Consider the following 19,697-nt stretch of genomic DNA (forward strand, 5'->3'; position numbering starts at 1 on the left):
AAATTAAAATGAACTATTTATGTTACATTTAACTAATATTTGCACACCGAATATCGGTAGAATATGTTGGCTAACTATTTTTTGACAACCTGTATACCATATTCTGGCAAAATAAATAAATAATTATATTATTATTATTATTATTGAGAAAAGTGATAGCTTCTCTTTTAACACAAAATCAAGTCAAAACGATAATGAAAATTCGGCTTACAAAGGCTTACTTAAATGAAGCATATATTGAGTTTGTGTTTAAGTTTGAAAACCACCGAAACCTTCAATCAGGCGGTGTTACATCGATAGTTTATTAATAAAGTTTAATACTACAGTTTTTGGGTTTCTTTCATTTTTTCATTACCTAAAAATACGATTTATGTGTAACATAAAAAGACTTATGACGCTACAACGTATTCAGGCGTCAATACATCAATGAGCTTCAATGATTTTTTTCATACCATACATATAAGCTATAATTAAATGAGATTTTCCCCAGCAAAATTAACACATTGGCTTGACATGTAAAGCTTTAATTACACGAACACGCTTATCGTGAGATCTGTTGTACTGATATAAAAATAAAATAAAAATTATTTCAGTCCAATAGATCTCACGATATTAATTATTATGTCTAGCTTTCTAGGTCTGTTTTTTCAAATAAGAAGTAGAGAGAGAGAGAGTATAAAATTATAATTTTACTATTGTTTTTCAGTATATTTCGAGGTAAAACTAAAATTTAAATGTATATAAAACTTTTGTTTGCCTTACCAAACGTATGTAATAAATTATTAAAACAAAAATAGATTACTCCAATAGAATGTTTGTAATGAATATTTTATGAGATAGAACTCGTTATAGTTATTCTCGTAGTTTAAGTTATAGTTTGTTGATTTTGGCTAGTATAATTGTAAATGGTTTACGAAAAATTTGTATGAAAAATATTTAAATATTACGTATGGTCGAAAATCGTAATATTATATTTTAAGCAGGTAGTTTATGGCACGATTTTATTTCAAACATTATAAATTTTAAATCTATCTCACGGTAAATTATTTTCTGCATAATTATAGTAAGTTATGCATTCGGATTAAGATTTTATTGAAAATGTAATTTATATAAATAGATAATTATGTTATTAAAACATTGTTTATTAAATACATACAAACTATATATTGCTGCATATAGAGTTTTAATTTATATTTATTTCAACTCAATCATTTTTTACAGTGAAACAACTACCTCTCAGGATGATAATCACAACTGGTCTGTAAATGCATCGACAATAGAAGAATACTTAGGACACAATGTGATGAACGATACCGATACCTATGGTAAGCATTTTTAGTTTATAAGTTTCATTATTTATTAATAAATAAAATAAATAAACGCTTCATACTCAACGGCTCCCCAGGAAGGGCTTAGATTTCTGTTAAGAACAATTTAAAACTACACCTACTTTTTAGGGGATTATATTTTGACAGAATATTTTTCATTTATAGATTTCATTATAAGTCTTTCTTTTTCTGACAAAAATCCGGATAGACCTAAGGGGTCTCTCGGGGTGGCATATGATATGCAAATTCATACTTGCTCAACTCTGCGAGTAGTGGCTTCTACTAACGGTCATTTAGCAAATCTTAGTTAAAACTTAAAGTCCAAAAGATGAAAGGGTCTTAAGGTTAATTCTAGCTAGTTAGGACCGTTCTCGTATATTTCTAGATGTGAGTCACAGGTATTTACTTTTAATGTTAAGGAGTTAAATAAAAGTAAATTTGTAGCTGTAATATATTTGTTTTAATAGCATTATTTTATTTTATACTCGTACATATTGTATTTAAACTAGTCGTGGCCTGCGATTTCAACCCCGTTAATTTGGTGGAATATCGTACCAAAATATGATGTGGCCTATGTTTTCCTCAGTAAATCTACTATCCAACGCAAACATATTTTACCTTTTTTATACCACTGTTGGTCCTGAAATTCAAACAAACAAACAAGCTCTTCAGCTTTATAATATTACTATAGATTGCTTAACCCATCCTCTCCGTTCTCGACTACGGTTATGTAGGCTATCCAAATTTCACAGAAAATCAATTAAACGCACTCGAGCGACTTCAAAATATTTTGATTCTATTTGTATTTGGCTAACGCAAAATTCGACAACGGTAATGAATTTCGTTCACGACTCAAGTGGCTGCCTATTCGGCGTTACCAGAGTGTACGGTTTCCTTCGCTTCTTTATTGTCTGTTGTTTAGTTCAACTAGTACTCTACATTTCAAGAACAAATTGAAATTTATTGGATTTCGGTAAGGTTTTTTCTACGAATCTTAAGTTTCTCCTAAGATTACCGTCTAAATCTGCTAATACTACGAGCTCATTCTTTCAGCAATCGTTTGAAGTTCGCATTGTACATCTTTAGAAATATTTGCTGTTTCTTAACTATTCGCAATAGGCCTATGTCCAGCAGTGGACTGCAATAGGCTGAGCTGATGATGATGATGAACTTTTCGCAAAACTGATACATGATTTATGTTTATATTTGAATATTTATTTACATGGAATTATATATACTGCTTGTATGTTTTATGTATGTGTTACACGTTAGTATTACGTGTATTGTACTGCACAAATTTAATAAGCGATAAGACTTAAACAAACTTAACTTAAGAATCCTTTTATCACCATTCCCTTTTTTTTTCATAAATTTTGTGTTTAATAAGTAAATTAACAGTACAAGTCCTATACAATTGTTTTTATATGATATCTTAAATAAATAGTCTGAACCTACTTTTCGATTAATTCGATAAAAATAGAATTAAACATGACGTTTTTTTTATTTATTTGTATTTGGTTAAATTTATGATGTGTATATACAAATTATATATCAGACCTTTTTAATGAGGAGAAGAAAACATTTTATTACATATAACAAATAATACAACACACGATTAACCAATGTGTTTACTATTTAGGCACTAAGAATAATAATATAAATTTATTGGTTATCCAATCTCAACAACGTAAATAGAATAACATGGAATAGAACATGAAAATAATTTGATCCAATATATCAAGATAAGTATTTGATTTAGTTGAACTGACGCGTTAAATGACCTTCTTATAAAAAGCCGACCAGGGTTACAAAGGCTGGGCGACAAAGGCTTAAAATAATCTAGGGATCGACAAATGCTATGAAATTCCCTTTTTTCTTAATTGGTAGGTTTTTAGATTTCGGGTCAGAGGATTAAAAATGTTGAGAATATTCGGGCTGTTTCACTGGTATCAACTTCGCTACTTATTAAATTAATTAAAAGTTATTGTTAGTTAATCTATCTTTTTTCTTAAAATAAGATTTTTTATTTATTAAATAGATATAATATATATAAATATACATATAAAGGTTATATGGGAAATTATACTTCGTTACGAGTTTTTTTTTCTAATCGACATATTAATCTATATAAATAATAATTGTGTTTGCTCGCAAACGAAAAAAAACCGACTAAAATTACATCGACGAGTAATACAACGTAGATCGACGAAAAAATAGTCAAGTAACTGCGCGTTATCAAAGATTACTCAAAAAATAGTTATCAGATCTCAATAAAATTTATATGTGACCACATGACAAACATCAGCTTTCGATTAAATAAAAAATTATTAAAATCGGTACACCCAGTAAAAAGTTATTGCGGATTTTCAAAAAGTTCCCTCGGTTTCTCTGGGATCCCATCATCAGATCCTGGTTGCCTTATCATGGTACTAAACTTGAAATATCTCCTTTCCAACAAAAAAAGAATTATCAAAATCGGTACACCCAGTAGAAAGTTATGTGGTATAATACAACGTAGGTCGACGAAAAAAGCGTCAAGTAAAAACGCATTATTAGATATAACTCGAAAAGTAGTTGTTAGATCTCAAATAAATTTAAATGGGACCAATTGGAACACACCACCTTTCGATTAAAACAAAATTTATCGAAATCGGTCTACCTGGTCAAAAGTTCTGATGTAACATACATAAAAAAAAATAAAAAAAAATACAGTCGAATTGAGAACCTCCTCCTTTTTTGGAAGTCGGTTAAAAATGAATGTTGCTAAACGCATAATTCGAGAATGGCTCGACCAATCCGGCAAATTCTTTTTCAAAAAATACTTTTAAAATACATAAATAAAAAAAATACTATATTATAGAATCACATTGTTTTTTAATTTACATAATAAGAAAAATTATGTTTTTAACCTTATGATTACTATTTTTATTTGACTTGTACAGTAAAAAATGTAAAAGTCGTCTAATATTTGATATTTACTGTTACTAGTATACTAATAATAATATGCTAATAATAATATATTTTGTTACAGAGAGGCTGTACGATGTCCCTACGGGCATGATTGTGTTGCTTTCCTTCTTGTACGGATCCATATCAGTGTTGGCTGTAGTTGGGAATTTCCTCGTCATGTGGGTAGTAGGGACGTCACGTCGGATGCAAAGTGTTACAAACTGCTTCATCGCTAATCTAGCTTTAGCTGACATAGTTATAGGATTGTTTGCCGTACCATTTCAAGTAAGTTTAGACGTTATTTGATATATTGCTATAGTCATAGTCAAAGAGACTTACTAATAAACTTATAACGTAAATACGTACTGAATAGTCATGTAATAATAAGAAGATTTAAAGGCAAGACATTCTGACTTGACAATGACCGGACATTCACTGGTAGATAGCTGATATAGTATGGAGTCACTTGGGCTACTTTTATTTTAAAAATTTATTTGTTTTATAACTCTGCGAACTGAACAATAACTTTTTCGTTAAATTCCACGCTTACGAAGTCGCGGGCAGCTAGTCTATACATAAAAATAATAATATTTGTCTGTATGTCCTTTATAGAATCATAAACTATGCATTTGATCATGTCATGAACTTCAGCAAAGTGTTGTGCATGCATTAATTTTATAAAGCTGAAATCTTTGTTTGTTTGATTGTCTAAACGCTCTAATGTCAGAAACTACTGTTTCAAATTGAAAAATTATTTTTGTGTTGGGTAGCCCATTTACCGAGTAAAGCTATAGGATAAATAATATTTTTGTAAGGTTTTTTTCAAGTTAATGCGGGAGAAACCTCGGGATACAGCTAGTAATAATATTATAAGGCTGAAAAATTGTGTTTGTTTGTTTGTATAAACGCGCCATTCTCAGGAAATACTTGTTCCAATTGAAAAATTCTTTTTAAGTTGGATAGTTCATTTATAAATTTTTGATTTACGTTTTTTCAGTAAATCAACGGGATTAAAGCCGAAAGGCGCAGCTAGTTAATTTATATATCATAGGTTTATGTACACATAGTTTTTCACAAATGATTATATATTATAAATATGTACATTATTGGTAATATTAAACTTTAATTTTAGTTCCAAGCTGCGTTACTTCAGCGATGGCTACTCCCACATTTCATGTGCGCATTTTGTCCCTTTGTACAAGCACTTAGTGTAAACGTCAGCGTGTTTACATTGACTGCAATTGCCGTTGATCGACATCGAGCTATAATTACACCGCTCAGGTTTGTACAATAACACATTGAGTAAGTTCATGCATGTATTTGTTTTGTCTGTTATAAAAAACGTAAATATTGAATACATTTTTACATAATCACGTGATTTGTTGTTGGTTTTGATAAAATATATTTTTTAAATATACATTTTAAAATATGTATAATGTTATCATTATCTTATCATTGTCTTATAACAAATAATAAAATGTTTTATAACAAAATGCCAGAAAGCTGTATTATGTCCTGTACTATGAATAACCTATTAAAAGTCAGCATAAATTTGAATAGTACAAAAGTTTTTCCGCGGAATCAAAGGGTCGAGTTAACGAGTAAATTTTTGTATCCGTAATATGTACAGGAACAAAATATGATATTTTTTAAGCTTAAAAATATATGCTTTTTTTTAGACGGCAAGCAAGCGTACGGCTCACCTGATGGTAAGCGATTACTAGAAGCATCGCAAGCGCGTTGCCGATCCCAATCCCAGGAGCTCTGGTCACCTTACTCACAACAGGAACACAACACTGCTTAAAAGCAGAATTATTTAGCTGTGATCTTTCTGTCAAGTCGAGGAACTTCTCCAGTTGGGCTACTCCAGATTTTGAGCAGGATATTTTCTGGCGTTCCTACCCCGTACGGCATAAAAATACCATGAACAGGACTGTAATTTTGTCATGAGATATTGACATATTATTACGACTTTTATCATGGCCATATTTGGTATAAATATATGTATTTTAGTTGTAATGGATATTATAATATGCTGGCTGACCCGGCGAACTTCGTAAAGCAATTTCATTCTCATGAATTTACCGATTTTTTTTTTAATTTCACTTATACGAAGCTTGTCGTGATAACAACGAAGTCAAAAAAAGATATATCAAATTTAATGCAGTCGTTTCAAAGTTACGCGCGTACATAGTACATTTTAGCGATTAATTTCTATACATACATGTTTAATTCTAGAAAATTCTCTATGTTATAAAAATATCATACACGACATTACAAGCTAGTTTCTAAAAAAGTTAAGAAAAATAAACCGTTCAACCATAATTATTTGTTGTGACCTTTGGTCCAAAATTAAATATTTATTCAGCTGCTGCGTGTATATCTTGTAAACCAGGTAGGAACACAGTTCTTTCGGATAGAATAAAAACGACACAATTTGAAAAAAAAATGTTGAATTTTATATATTTTCTAGTTCTTGATTTTTTTTAATTTTGTTAATTGGTTTTTATTAAGTACATAAAAGTATTAAGGAAATTTAGTATTTTAGAAAATAACAAATACCGTAAAATAAAATAAATCAAACAAAATAATAATAATAATAATTTAAACTATTAAGTGAAATAAAAAATATGTGTCTTTATTTATTTTTGTCGACAGTATAAAATTACATAAATAATTTAAAAAAAGTTTACTAGTAATATTTTAGTTTAACAAACGTCATATTATACAGTCGTGTGACTGATATTACGTCACTTCCGTTATATATTTTTCTTACGGTATTAGTATCACATTTTTTTCAGTTCGGTCGCCCGGCCAAATGTCAAGCCAATCGTTCCAATAACTACGTATTACGATCAAGATAATCGTAAAAATATTAAAATATGTAATGTATTTATTTTCAGGTAGAATAATGTTTTAAATTACAGCCATGTTACACGACATCGACGACCAGTAAATATAAACTTTTTATAATAAATAATCATCATTACAGCCTATACAGTCCACTACTGGACATAGGCCTCCACAAGTTTACGCCAAAAATAACGTGAACTCATGTGTTTTGATCATAGTCACCACGCTAGGCAGGCGGGTTACCATAATAATAGTTAGGCAGTTAGGCAGGCATAATAAATAATATGATAATTAAACTATACTCTTGTTGTTTGTTGTCTACTACCAATTATATTAACAAGCTTTTAAGTCATTTTAAACTTTGCAGTATCAATCACGTTAAGTTTGTGTATATTTAGAGAGGATAAGTAAATAAAATGATATTTATGTTGATTGGTGATTCCAACTCATTCATTGATGTATCAATTTACATAAGTAAATATATATATATATATATATATATAAATATATATATATATATATATATATATATATATATATAAAAATATATATATATATAAAATATATATATATATATATATATATATATATATATTAGCGACCAATTTATACAAAATATTATACAAATTGGGCACTCTAAATTCTCATATTGCCTACACTATATTAAAATATTGTCTATTTGTCCCAAAATTAATGTATATTTTACGCGCAAGCCCAATTTGGAAATTTCCTGGAATGACCGAAAAACTTGATGCCACTTTAAAAAATTCATTAGAAAAAATTCTAAATTTATCTTTTGATGAAAATTCATGGACCCAAGCTACTTTACCAATTAGAGATGGTGGCATCGGCGTGAGAAAAATTTCCAGTGTCGCTCTTCCTGCGTTTCTTGCTTCTGTGCATAGTATCAAGGGTTTATGTTCTGACATCTTAAAATCTAATTCAGTCCAAATTACAGATGCTACAGACGCAATAGAAAACTGGAAGTTAATGTGTCCTAATGGCGATATCCCGAAGGACGTTACAAAACAAAAACTTTGGGATATACCAATAGTTCACAATACTCATATAAGTTTGACGCAAAATCTTACAAGTGACAAAAACCGTGCCAGGCTTCTAGCTGTGTCAAATAAAGAGTCAGGTCACTGGTTACATGCAATGCCGTCAAAAAATCTTGGGACACTTTTAGACAATGAAAGTTTTAGAATTGCTCTCGGTCTCCGGTTGGGAGCTCCACTGTGCTTTGAACACAGATGTCCGTGCGGAAAAGAGGTCGATTCTTTCGGACTACACGGCCTTTCCTGTAACAAGAGTTCAGGTAGGTTTTCCCGCCACGGTTCCCTAAACGATACCATAAAAAGAGCTCTTGCCACCATCGACGTTCCTGCTCTTATCGAGCCAACTGGAATTAGTCGCAATGATGGCAAGAGACCTGATGGATTGACGTTGGTTCCCTGGGAAAGGGGACGGGCGCTTTTGTGGGACGCAACCTGCGTTGACACACTTGCTCCGTCTCATGTCAGGGAAACAGCCTTAAAAGCGGGAGCCGCAGCGGAAAAAGCTGAAACGGCTAAACGGCACAAATATTCGTCACTAATTCCAAATTACATCTTTGTGCCGTTTGCAGTCGAAACACTTGGACCTTGGAGTAGCAGTGCTAAAAATTTTTTAAATGAGATAACACCTCGTCTTATTGCCTCCACTGGTGACAAGAGGGCTGGTGCATTTTTTGCCCAGAGAATCGGCATAGCGATTCAACGGGGAAATGCTGCCAGCATTCTTGGCACAATTCCACGCGGACATGATTTATACCAAAACTATCTGTAAAAATTTAGTTCGTAAGTTGTGAATTGCATAAGTGAACCGTTTAAAGTCACTAAATCATTTTCTTTGTTTAGGAATTTATACGAAATAGTTAACAAAATCAGATTAGATATAAAATAAGATTAGTTAATAAGATAAGTAAACTTAAAAATAAGATTAAATATATTAAATAATGACGACCGTATGTTGTAGAGGTGCGTGTGAGAGATGTGTAGGCGTCTAAACAGCGACGGGCGGGTGCGATGCCCGCTCGGAATGAATATTTGTATTTGTAATCGTATATCTTTCCATTCTGGGTTTCTATCTTTATGGTTGTCCCTACCGTGCCTCAGAGAGCACATTTAGCTGTCTGTTTCGGTATTGTAATAGACAGCTGATAGTGATACTCATAGTCGGTAATAAATCCATCAACCCGCAGAGGAGCAACGTGGTGGATTACGCTCCGATACTTATCCTACATATAGAAAGAGGTCTATGCCTAGCAGTGGGGTGTTACAGACTAAATTAATCAATCATATTAATTGTCTTTGTTTGCAAATGAAAGATATCAGACTTCAATTTATATTTACAAAGTAATGCAACGTGGGTAGCCGAAAAAATGATCAATTAAATACGCATTATTAGTGATATCTGAAAAGTACCTACTCTTCAGAACTCGATTGTATTAAAATGGGACCACGCGACAAGCATTAGCTTTTTAAAAAAACACATTAAAACAAATGGAATCGAACTGAGAACCACTTTCTTTTTTGATAAGTCGGTTAAAAATGTATATTTGATATGGAATGATAAAAAACGACTTAGACAACCGATTAAGCAAAGTCTTATATATAAAATTCTCGTGTCACAATGTTAGTTACCATTCTCTTCTAATTTGCGTTTTTTATCTGCGTTTGTATGTACAAACTAATATAACTTCACTTCTGGGCTTTGTTAGGTAATTTTTTTAGGTGTTCACCTTTTTAGTGCAACAGGTTTTTAAACATATTTTTTTAAATCAACTAAGTAGCTCCTAAGATTAAGAACTTCAAAAAACCAAAGAAAAATATATTAAACGAAAAAGGAAAAAACTTCCTAAGTAAGTTTCTTCCAAGGAAGGTCTTGAACTTTGCGAAGACATCTAAATCAACAGAGTATCCAAAAGAAAATTGGAGACACATGTTCGTTATACGAGGATTCCGAGTGATCTTTATTAACTGGAGTAAAAAAGGGATGGCGAACTTCATTCACCAACTGATCGTGACCACGTGAGACATGCTGACATAAAACAAAAACTAAAAGATGTTTGATTTATTTACTGTTACGGTACAGGAATTATATTAAAGGTTACGTAACTAAATTTATAGATAAAATTACATTTTATACAATTAAAATGATTACTTTTAAAATATATATGTTACTTTTCTGTACAGGCGTCGATGTAAATATTGTGGCGAAACATAAATACAAATTTATGTTTACTTATTTACTCTTAACATTTCTTTATTCTGAAGTTACCCATAAATCGTGAAACTGAGCAACTTTAGTTTTGCGTTACGGTGCTCTTAAAATTTATGGTGTAACGAGAGACGGTAACAATTTAAAAAATTCTACAACTTTTGAAGTTTTTTTCCCAGTGTTTAACTTAAATAATAAAGTTTTAGGTGTGAATAATTTTTTTCCCTGGAGATTAAAAAAGTTATTCTTACTGTATTTATTTCTTTGTAATTTTATTATGTTAGCTAACCTTTTATCTGTTACCAAATCAGTAGGAAGCAATTATTTTCGTAAATTTGTATTTGTTCTTGCATACAAATTGAAAGGTCAAGGTTGCTATTAATCCGTGACGAACTTTCCTATTGTTCTGAAATAATTCTCTTTTTCTTTCTTTCTGCGCAAGGAATTGTAACGTTGCTATTTTTGATATTTAATAACTTTTTAGTTACATTTTTTTATGAGGCGAAATGGCTAAATGAATGGATCAAGAATCGATACCAGACATTGTGAGTTCTGTAATCTAGATTAGGGCCACTGAGTTTGTAAATGCCAAACTTGGCTAATAGATAGATAGATCCAATGATATCGGAGTTTACAAATTAGCTGGCTCATACTTTGATACTTTTTCTATCATTATTTTAAATTAATGTCGTGTTTTACTATATACTATATCTATTATATACTATATATCTATTATATACTTATTTTCCATTATACATATTTCAATAGATACATAATACGATGAGTTAGCCTATAATTGCAATGTATCGGGGACGAGACTACAAGGAGGCGGCGCGGCTGGCCGAGGTCGGACTCGACCTCGTGATCAGCCGCATAAAGGATACCGGAGCCCTCCTCTTCCGCGGGACCGGACGCAAGGGACCCCCACCGGGGGCTACCCTGCAGATCGGAGAGAGGTGGGTCAGGATGAGCTCCTAAATCAAATATCTGGGGCTCATCCTTGACGGAGGGTGGACCTTCGGCCTACACTTCGCTGTGGTGGGACCGAAGGTCGTGAAGGTGGCGAGTGCACTGGGTAGACTCCTCCAGAACCTTGGAGGACCCAGCGCCGCCTGCAGGCAGCTTTATTCCAGATTCTGCCGGAGTATGGCGACGTACGGTGCCCCGGTTTGGGCAGATCGCCTCACTGCGAGGAATAAGGCCGCGCTGCGGTCTGCACAGAGGATCATCACGGTGAGAGTGATCCGGGGGTACCGTACGGTATCGTAGGCTGCAGCTACTGCTCTAGTCGGCGACCCTCCGTGGGAGCTCGTGGCGGAGGTCCTTGCCGAGACCTACTCATACGTCTCGGTGCTCTCGGCAAACGGGATCCTACGGGTGCGCCGGATGGGGCAAGAAGCGTAACGGCTGCCTTGCGCCCGGTCCTTAAGCGGTGGATGCGCCATAAGCGCAAACTCCTCACCTTCCGTCTGACGCAAGTTCTCACCGGGCATGGCTGCTTTGGTGAATACTTGTGTCGGACGGTGGTGGTGGACTCTGCCCAGCACACCCTCAAGGTGTGCCCGAGATGGACGGCGCTACGTCGCGATCTGATGACAGTCCTCGAAGGGGACTTGTTACTGCCGAGCACCATCACCGCGATGCTCGGCGACGACAAGTCCTAGAAGGCGATGGTCTCCTTCTGCGAGACAGTAATGTCCCAGAAGGAGAATGACGAGCGGATGAGAGAGGAGGCTGCCGGCGAGGCCTCCGTAAACAGGCGGCGAACGGGGGTTCATAGGAGGCGCTACTTAATGCGCCTCCAGTAACGCCCCTGTGCCCGTGTCGGGCCGGGATGGGAACCCGGTCCTGCTAGACATGGCGTCGATTGTTCAGAGGCGAGCTGGACAGTCCCCACGGAGGAGAAGTCTGGCCTTTTCGCCAAGACCAGCCTGTCGCTGGAGCGATCCTGTTGCCTGCAGATCCGGGACCCTCCAATTAAAACGGCTGAAGGCTCCCGCAGGGGTTTTGGTCGGTATTGCACCTCCAAGTACTGAAGCCGACATACGGTCTAGGATCCGTAAATGGGTTCCCCTGCCATACAAAAAAAAAAATTGCAATGTATGATGCTTATATTTTTAATAAGGATAGCTTTTTAATAACTCTCATTGTGCATTGGTTTCGTTATCTATAAATAAAAAAAATAATTGTTCCAATACATAAACAAGAAGTATGAACACACAGACCTTGTAATAAATATTTACAAATTTCGACGACAAAAAAAAAACTTTCCTCTCTATACCAGTTGTTTACTTTTAATCACATCCCCTGAGAAGAAACCATCGGTTGACGACAAGCAATAATTTATGATAGTTCAATATTGTCAACAAAAACAAATGGCTAATAATGTACGTGTTGGTGTTACTTGGTATTGACTTGTGAAATAAAACTTATTAGCACAAGAATATTGTAACAGTATAATGGCTTACGATGACTTTAGGCTATTACGTTTATTTCTAATTAAAAAGTCTAATTTTATAGTTTCGTATCTAATTTTATAGTTTCGTATCTAATTTATGTACAATGTCTATAACTGATAAAATATGTGTTTCTCATATCAAAATACTTACGATTACTATTTATATTGTGTATAAGGTATAATTAACATTAGGTACTGACTGAGGAGCATCAATATTATTAACTGGCAATACCTGTGCGAATAATTCGCACTAAATAAGTGTAATAATTATAACTTTACAAAATTACAATTTTTTTTTTTAACAAAAGCAACAAGAGCAAGCACTTATCTATAAAATGATATATATAATTTATGTGGAATAATTGTGAGGATTTTTCTAAAAAGGGAGGCAAACATCTTAAACCATAGTGTGTTAATACTAGCAGTCGCCCAGAGGTCGAAATTCGACCATAATAAAAAATTTAAATTAAAGAAAACCAAACAAAAAAAAAATTGAAAAGAAAACCCTTTTTTAATTTATCAATTTGACTATAGACTTTGTTTGACAATCAACAAAAGAGTATATATGCGTGTGTGCGTCAAATACATGGTAGTGTGTATAATGTTTTCTTTTATTGATTTAATGTACTTTTTATGCATAATTTTAAAAAATTATGAGAAATCTGCACTCCTTTAATTAAAAAAAAAAAATATGAGAATTCTGAACTACTTCTCTATATAAACTATAACGTCTAACATATACGACTGCGTAATTTTCGTAGAAATGTGCACAAAGTTTTTGCTTCACGTATTAATATATAGATGATTATCATTTATTTTTAACATTTTTGTAATTAATAAAACTATTTAAAAACGGGATATTAACCATGTTTTCTATTTTCATTTTGCGGAGCTCGATATTGCGACATTAACTGCGAATGTTTTGTTGACGAGACTGAAATTTGTGCCTCCGCAAAATGAAAATAGAAAACATGGTAAATATCCCGTTTTAGAATAGTTTTAGTAATAGAAGTAACCATGTTAATCTAAAATCTTATTTTTGTAAATAATCTAGATAAATAGAATGAACATGAATTATGTTTGCATACCTTATACTAGTCCTGTAGGCATTGAGGTCCATATCAGCTAATGTCATAATTATTGTATTTACTAAATATGTAACATTAAGTGTATTACGAGTATTAGTGTCCTAAGTAATTAATTGTAATACATTATACGTATAAAAAAGTCCCTTACTAACAATAACATAGGCTAAGTGTATATTGTAAGTAGAACATAAGCGTACATATAAATAACATATAGTTTTCCAGGCACGTAATCTTAGCTACCAATTTTAAGTATAAAGGAATCAAACAAAGCTGAAAAAACATTTTAAAAACTGTTGAATTTAATAATTGGAAACAATTCACAAATAGCCTAATTATTTTTAGAGACACATAGTGATACGTTTTGTGAGCATTTATATTTCATGCAACAAACCTCGCAAAAGTAATGCAATATTATGATTCGTTTCGCTTAAAACCTTTTCATCCTTTATTTATCAAATTCATACTTGATTTCAATATTTTTCAATACATTATTTCTTTGTTATTTTTCTTTGTGAGTTTAGTTCTTTGTTAACCATGAATTTAATAAACTTGTCAGCGATCGTTTATACCTTTGCGTTCTTCTATTTTTAAAATGAGAACGAACCAGACTAATATTGCCAGACTAAATATTCTGCTCAAAATTTGGAGCAGTCCGACTCGAGAAATATTTCAATCTTAACACAGCCAAATAATACTTTTATCTGAGGAGATACGGTCGGCAACACGTTTTTGATACCGCTGGTATTGGAGGCGTCCTCAGGCTATAGTAAGCACTTACATTCAAGTAGGTTGTCTGCCTTTTAGTCACACTCGAAGTATAAAAAAATATTAGAGGCGTTCAGAGTAATAGAAAAAATATGTTACAAATACATTAAATACTATGATGTTAACGTCCTCACATACGTTAAAAATTGAAGTTTTCTTTAAAAAAAAAAGTTACGTACATAAAAATTCTGAAACTCTCAAAAGCATAATTTTCTTAGGAAAATTATAACAAGCACGAAAGTAGAACAAGGTCAAAAGTAGAGCATTAATAAGTAACGTTAGCAGTTGTGCATATGTATTATCGTAACTTAATCGAAATAATCGAAAGTTAGAAGTTATGAACTATTCGGCTTATTCGAAATGTACGACATATGCAGGAAGGCAATAAAATCTCTGGTTTTAGATGCGATATGTCGAAAAAGATATTAATATTTCAAAAACAAGTATATAAAGAGAATGTGGGTTTTAATACAAAATATTTTTTATTATTTTTCTTTTTTATTTTATAGGCAACTGTGCTATGATACAATACAAGATAATTTAAGCATGAATAGTCTCAAAATAGAATTACGCTGCTATGAATAACTTAATTATTGTGAACTGCACAACTAGTTATTATATTATATTATAGTTATTACACACTATATTGAACACGTCAACGGTTATATTCTTCTTTTGAATGTGTGTTCGTGTAGGTGTGTGCATGTAAAGGTGTGTTCAAAGGCATATGGTTCAAAGGTATATGCATTTGTTTTTCTTTGTATTTTTATTAATACTATTATATATATTTATTTTATTTTATTTTATTAAAATCTTATTACACACAAAAAAGACGATACAATTTAGAACCATTAGATACAAAAACAAATAAGTATGCAAAGGTGGCTTATAAATTTCGCTTTATAATCGATTTTTCGCCTCGCTTAAGTGACGCCTTCGTTTGCAAATTGAAAAGATTCAGGTTCGAGTACTTCGTATTGTAATTATTGACGATATAATAAAGGACCAAGTTATGTACGTAATTAGTTCTTATTAGAGCATGAAATAACGGCTTGATGTGTCTAGTGATGGAAATCTAAGTTTAATTTGAAAATGGTGGAAAGTTTTGTACGTAAGGCATACTTAAACAATTACTAAAGTTTTACTTCAAGTTTTTAAGGTTCTTTGTGTTTGATTCCCAAATTCCACAATGGAATCACGTACGCTGAACGTGAAAGCCAGGTAAATCAAGGGAGATAATATTTGTTTTGTATAATTGCGATGTCAAGAGGATTTCTAACTGCAACAGCTAGGCCTCAGTTATATTCGCTAAAATATGATAAGATATGATCAATAGTTTTTAACGCAAGTATATTTTTTATTAATATTAATGTATCAGTCGACACGGTATTCGCGATGTAGTATTGCGATAATATTTAACTAGCTGTGCCCGCGACTTCATCCGTGTGGAATCATCAGCTGTCTACCAGTGAAAGTCCTATCAAAAGCTAGCCATTTCATTAGCTTAGATTAGCCAGAAGAAAGACAGACAGACAGACAAAAATTGTAAAAAATGTTATTTTGGCATATGTACGCTACATGTACATACATATGCATTTAGTAAAAGCGGTTATTTTAATATTACAAACAGACACTCCTATTTTTTTTTTGTATAGATAATGACGCTAGGTTCATACATTCTTAGTCATATCTCTCTAATCTATACTAATATTACAAAGAGGTGAAGTTTCCAACTTGGTTTATTTGTAGGGGGTAATCTTCGCAAATACTGATCTGACCATGAAAATTCTTTCACTAACAGAAAGTTACATTATTCAGCAGTGATATAGGCTATATTTTACTGTTATTGAACAAAAAATTCAGTAAAAAATATGGGCACGGATTTTTGGAAGGAAATTTAAGAGTGCGGTCAGAACCTATGCGGTTTTTATCGAAACCTTATAGAAGATGACAGTTAAATAATACTGTATTTAAGAAGTGTTGAGTTTCTGTGGTGAGTAAGGCGACCAGAAATCGGGGGGAGAATGGGGGTTGGGTCGGTAACGTGCTTACGACGCTTCTGGTATTGCAGGCGTCTACAAGTTGCGGTAATCGCTTACCATCAAGTGAGCCGTACGCGTGTTTGCCGACTAGTTTTATAAAAAAAGCCTTTTCAAAATACCTTCAGGTACTTGTACTCATCTCGTATTTACTATAATTTAAAAAAAAAAACATTAATAAAGGTTTCGATAGACTCATAACACTATAACTATAAATCTTTTTTTTTTTAGTTGAAATATATGAAAAATTTAGCATGTATATTGTATATAAACAACAAATCAGTAATTCAAAAAGTATATTTTGTACATTGAAGAATTGATCACGAGTAACTTTAGTGTAGATTTTTAGAAGTTAGTAAGATTTATTTATTTTCAAATAAGTTAAATCTCAACAGCGTAGTGAAAGCTACGTACTACTAACGTACGTACAAGAATAATGTTCAAAGGAAAGTTATTTAAAGGACAATGAGTCAACGTATCTTAAGTTACCAGCGATTTCTATGCGTTGAAATAATTTGCTGTTCTATAACTTTACAGCGTACCCATACTTTAAATTTGGTACATCAGATAAGTCGTACAGATATGGGGATATGGTCTCCTGTCTGCGTTATGTACACACTTACACTGTAAACTAAAAAACTAAAAGAATAATCTAAGAGTATATTTATAGGTATTATAGATTTAATACAACGTCAGATAATGTAACTGCCGCTTGATTCTCTACACCTTATCAAAAATTTGTGGCTTGGTCGTTTCGTTATTACAAGAACTGTTATTTTACAGAAAAGGCTATGTGTAGTTTAGTTTTGACTAGTAAGTAGTGGCAGTTTATGAAATAAAAGTTAGTCAAATGCCATATAAAATAATATGTGTATTATCCGAAACTTATTCAATAAAAGGTGGAAAATAACGAGTACCTAATATATATTCACGTTGATCAATTCCTACTTAAGCCAATTTCTCCCATATTAAATTAAATTAATAAAATATTTAAATAAAGAACCAATAGTTAAATAAACTGTTTAAAAACCAAGTTTTATAAACTACAAATCTAAAAAAAGTAGTGTATATGTGTCAGCTCCGCTACACGACTGGAGTATCCTCCATAGAACGATATTTAAAAATAATTAATCTTCTATTATATGAATCAAATTAATTTAAATAAATGCTGGTGTATGTGTGTCTTACATAAACAACTAAAGCGCTGAAAAGGGTGACTCAGCATAATTCTCAGCGTCGCCGGTCAATGTTTTTTCATACGATTTTAGTGTAAACTCCTAGAAATAATAAATGAATGATGAATAGTTGACTAATTTCTTCTTACAGATAAAGGTTGATACCAATTAATTGAGTACCAATACTAAAGAAGAACGTAAAAGATATGTTTTAAATATAAATGACTTTGTAATGGTAAATGAGTGCCAGAAAAAGTATTAATAGCAAATTTAATAATCTACCAAGATTAACGAGGTTTTATATCCATATTTAATATCAAAAACCGAAAATACTGTTAACAACACACAAAGAAACTAGCGCCATCTAGCGGCAACTGTTGAAAATACACAAAGACAGCGATAACATGAAACTCTCTACTCAATACTAGATGGCGTTAGAGGTACTACTGTGGAACTATACAGAAGTATAGTCTCGAAAGCCGGGTACATGCGCGAACTTTCCAGAATGGTCTGGGCCTTGTGTCGGCCGATATAAATAGCCGCAGGTAGGCGAGCGAGTACAGTTCAGTTTGAGCGATCTTCGAGGCGACTTCAAGAGTGAAAACTAGTGATCAAGAGTGGTACTAGCGAAACCTACGACATTGGCTACGACATAGGACATTGTTAGTGCTTAGTGTTTGAACCTAGTGCTTTGTGTTGGACCTAGTGCTTGTGAATAAAGTCTTGAAAAGAGTCAGCAGGTCTTTCTCTCCAAATCCTTCGAACCCTAACACGTAACAACTGGTGTCGGAAGTGAGATTTGGAGATGCCATTGACTCCGAGAGAAGACTTTAAGGACGTCAAGGGCGTCAGGACAAGGGCGCAACGAGCTGCGGAGGCCACACCTACTGGGGACCAAGCCCCGCCCACTGACCCCGCCTATCATGCCCCGCCCGCTGACCACGCCCATCAGGCCCCGCCCACCCGGGCTCAGGCCCCGCCCACTCGGGCTCAGGCCCCGCCCACTCCGAGTCAGGCCCCGCTCACTCAGGCTCAGGCCCCGCCCACTTTGTATCAGGCCCCGCCCACCGGACCCGTCCACCTTACCGCGCCCACCAGTGACACCGTAACTTCTACAGACTCTCAAGTGGCTCTTCAATTAGGTAGTTTAATTAAATTAATGGAGCTGCAAAGGGCTGAAATTCGTAGTGCTTTGCAAGAATCACAAGAGCAAACAAGTTTCAAATTGCAAGAATTACAAGAGCAAACAAGTTTCAAATTGCAAGAATTACAAGAGCAAACAAGTTTCAAATTGCAAGAATCACAAGAGCAACAAAAAGAGCTCCAAGAAAAAACGCTTTGGGCTGTAAAAGATGTTAGCGACGCGGTGACTAAGCTTCGAAAGGATGTCGACGTAGTGGAAGAACGAGTTACCGGGTTAGGATTGGATGTTGAAAATGTGAAAACCGGCCTCACTGAATTACAGAAGAAAGTAGTGCGTCTTGAAACCACGGGAGCCGCGATGTCTAGTGGAAGTACCGGGGTGGCGCAAGGACCAAGAGTGAAAGTGCCTCCATACGACGGTACTACTCCGTGGAACGCTTATCGTCAACAATTCCAGACGGTTGCTACTGCCAACGGATGGACGGAAGAGCAATGCCTGACCGCTCTCACTGTTGCGCTCAGAGGGCAAGCTTTGTCGGTTCTGGAAGCACTGCCACAGACAGGAAACGGGTTCCACGGCTTGATGGAGGCACTTGAATCCCGATACGGAGAGCGACACCTGGAACACGTGTTCCGTG

General features: G+C 33.9%; 1 protein-coding gene across 1 annotated transcript in view; it reads left to right on the plus strand.

Annotated features, from left to right (window-relative positions):
- The window catches only part of LOC123654560 (substance-K receptor-like), a 48,972-nt gene that overhangs the window by 10,625 nt on the left and 18,650 nt on the right, over positions 1-19,697 (plus strand). The window contains exons 2-4 of the mRNA XM_045590459.1: positions 1,180-1,325; positions 4,360-4,562; positions 5,410-5,558. Of these exons, the coding sequence (XP_045446415.1) occupies positions 1,180-1,325; positions 4,360-4,562; positions 5,410-5,558 (498 nt within the window). The remainder of the gene's footprint in view (positions 1-1,179; positions 1,326-4,359; positions 4,563-5,409; positions 5,559-19,697) is intronic.

Source organism: Melitaea cinxia, chromosome 6 (assembly GCF_905220565.1).
Source record: "Melitaea cinxia chromosome 6, ilMelCinx1.1, whole genome shotgun sequence".
Classification (NCBI taxonomy): domain Eukaryota; kingdom Metazoa; phylum Arthropoda; class Insecta; order Lepidoptera; family Nymphalidae; genus Melitaea; species Melitaea cinxia.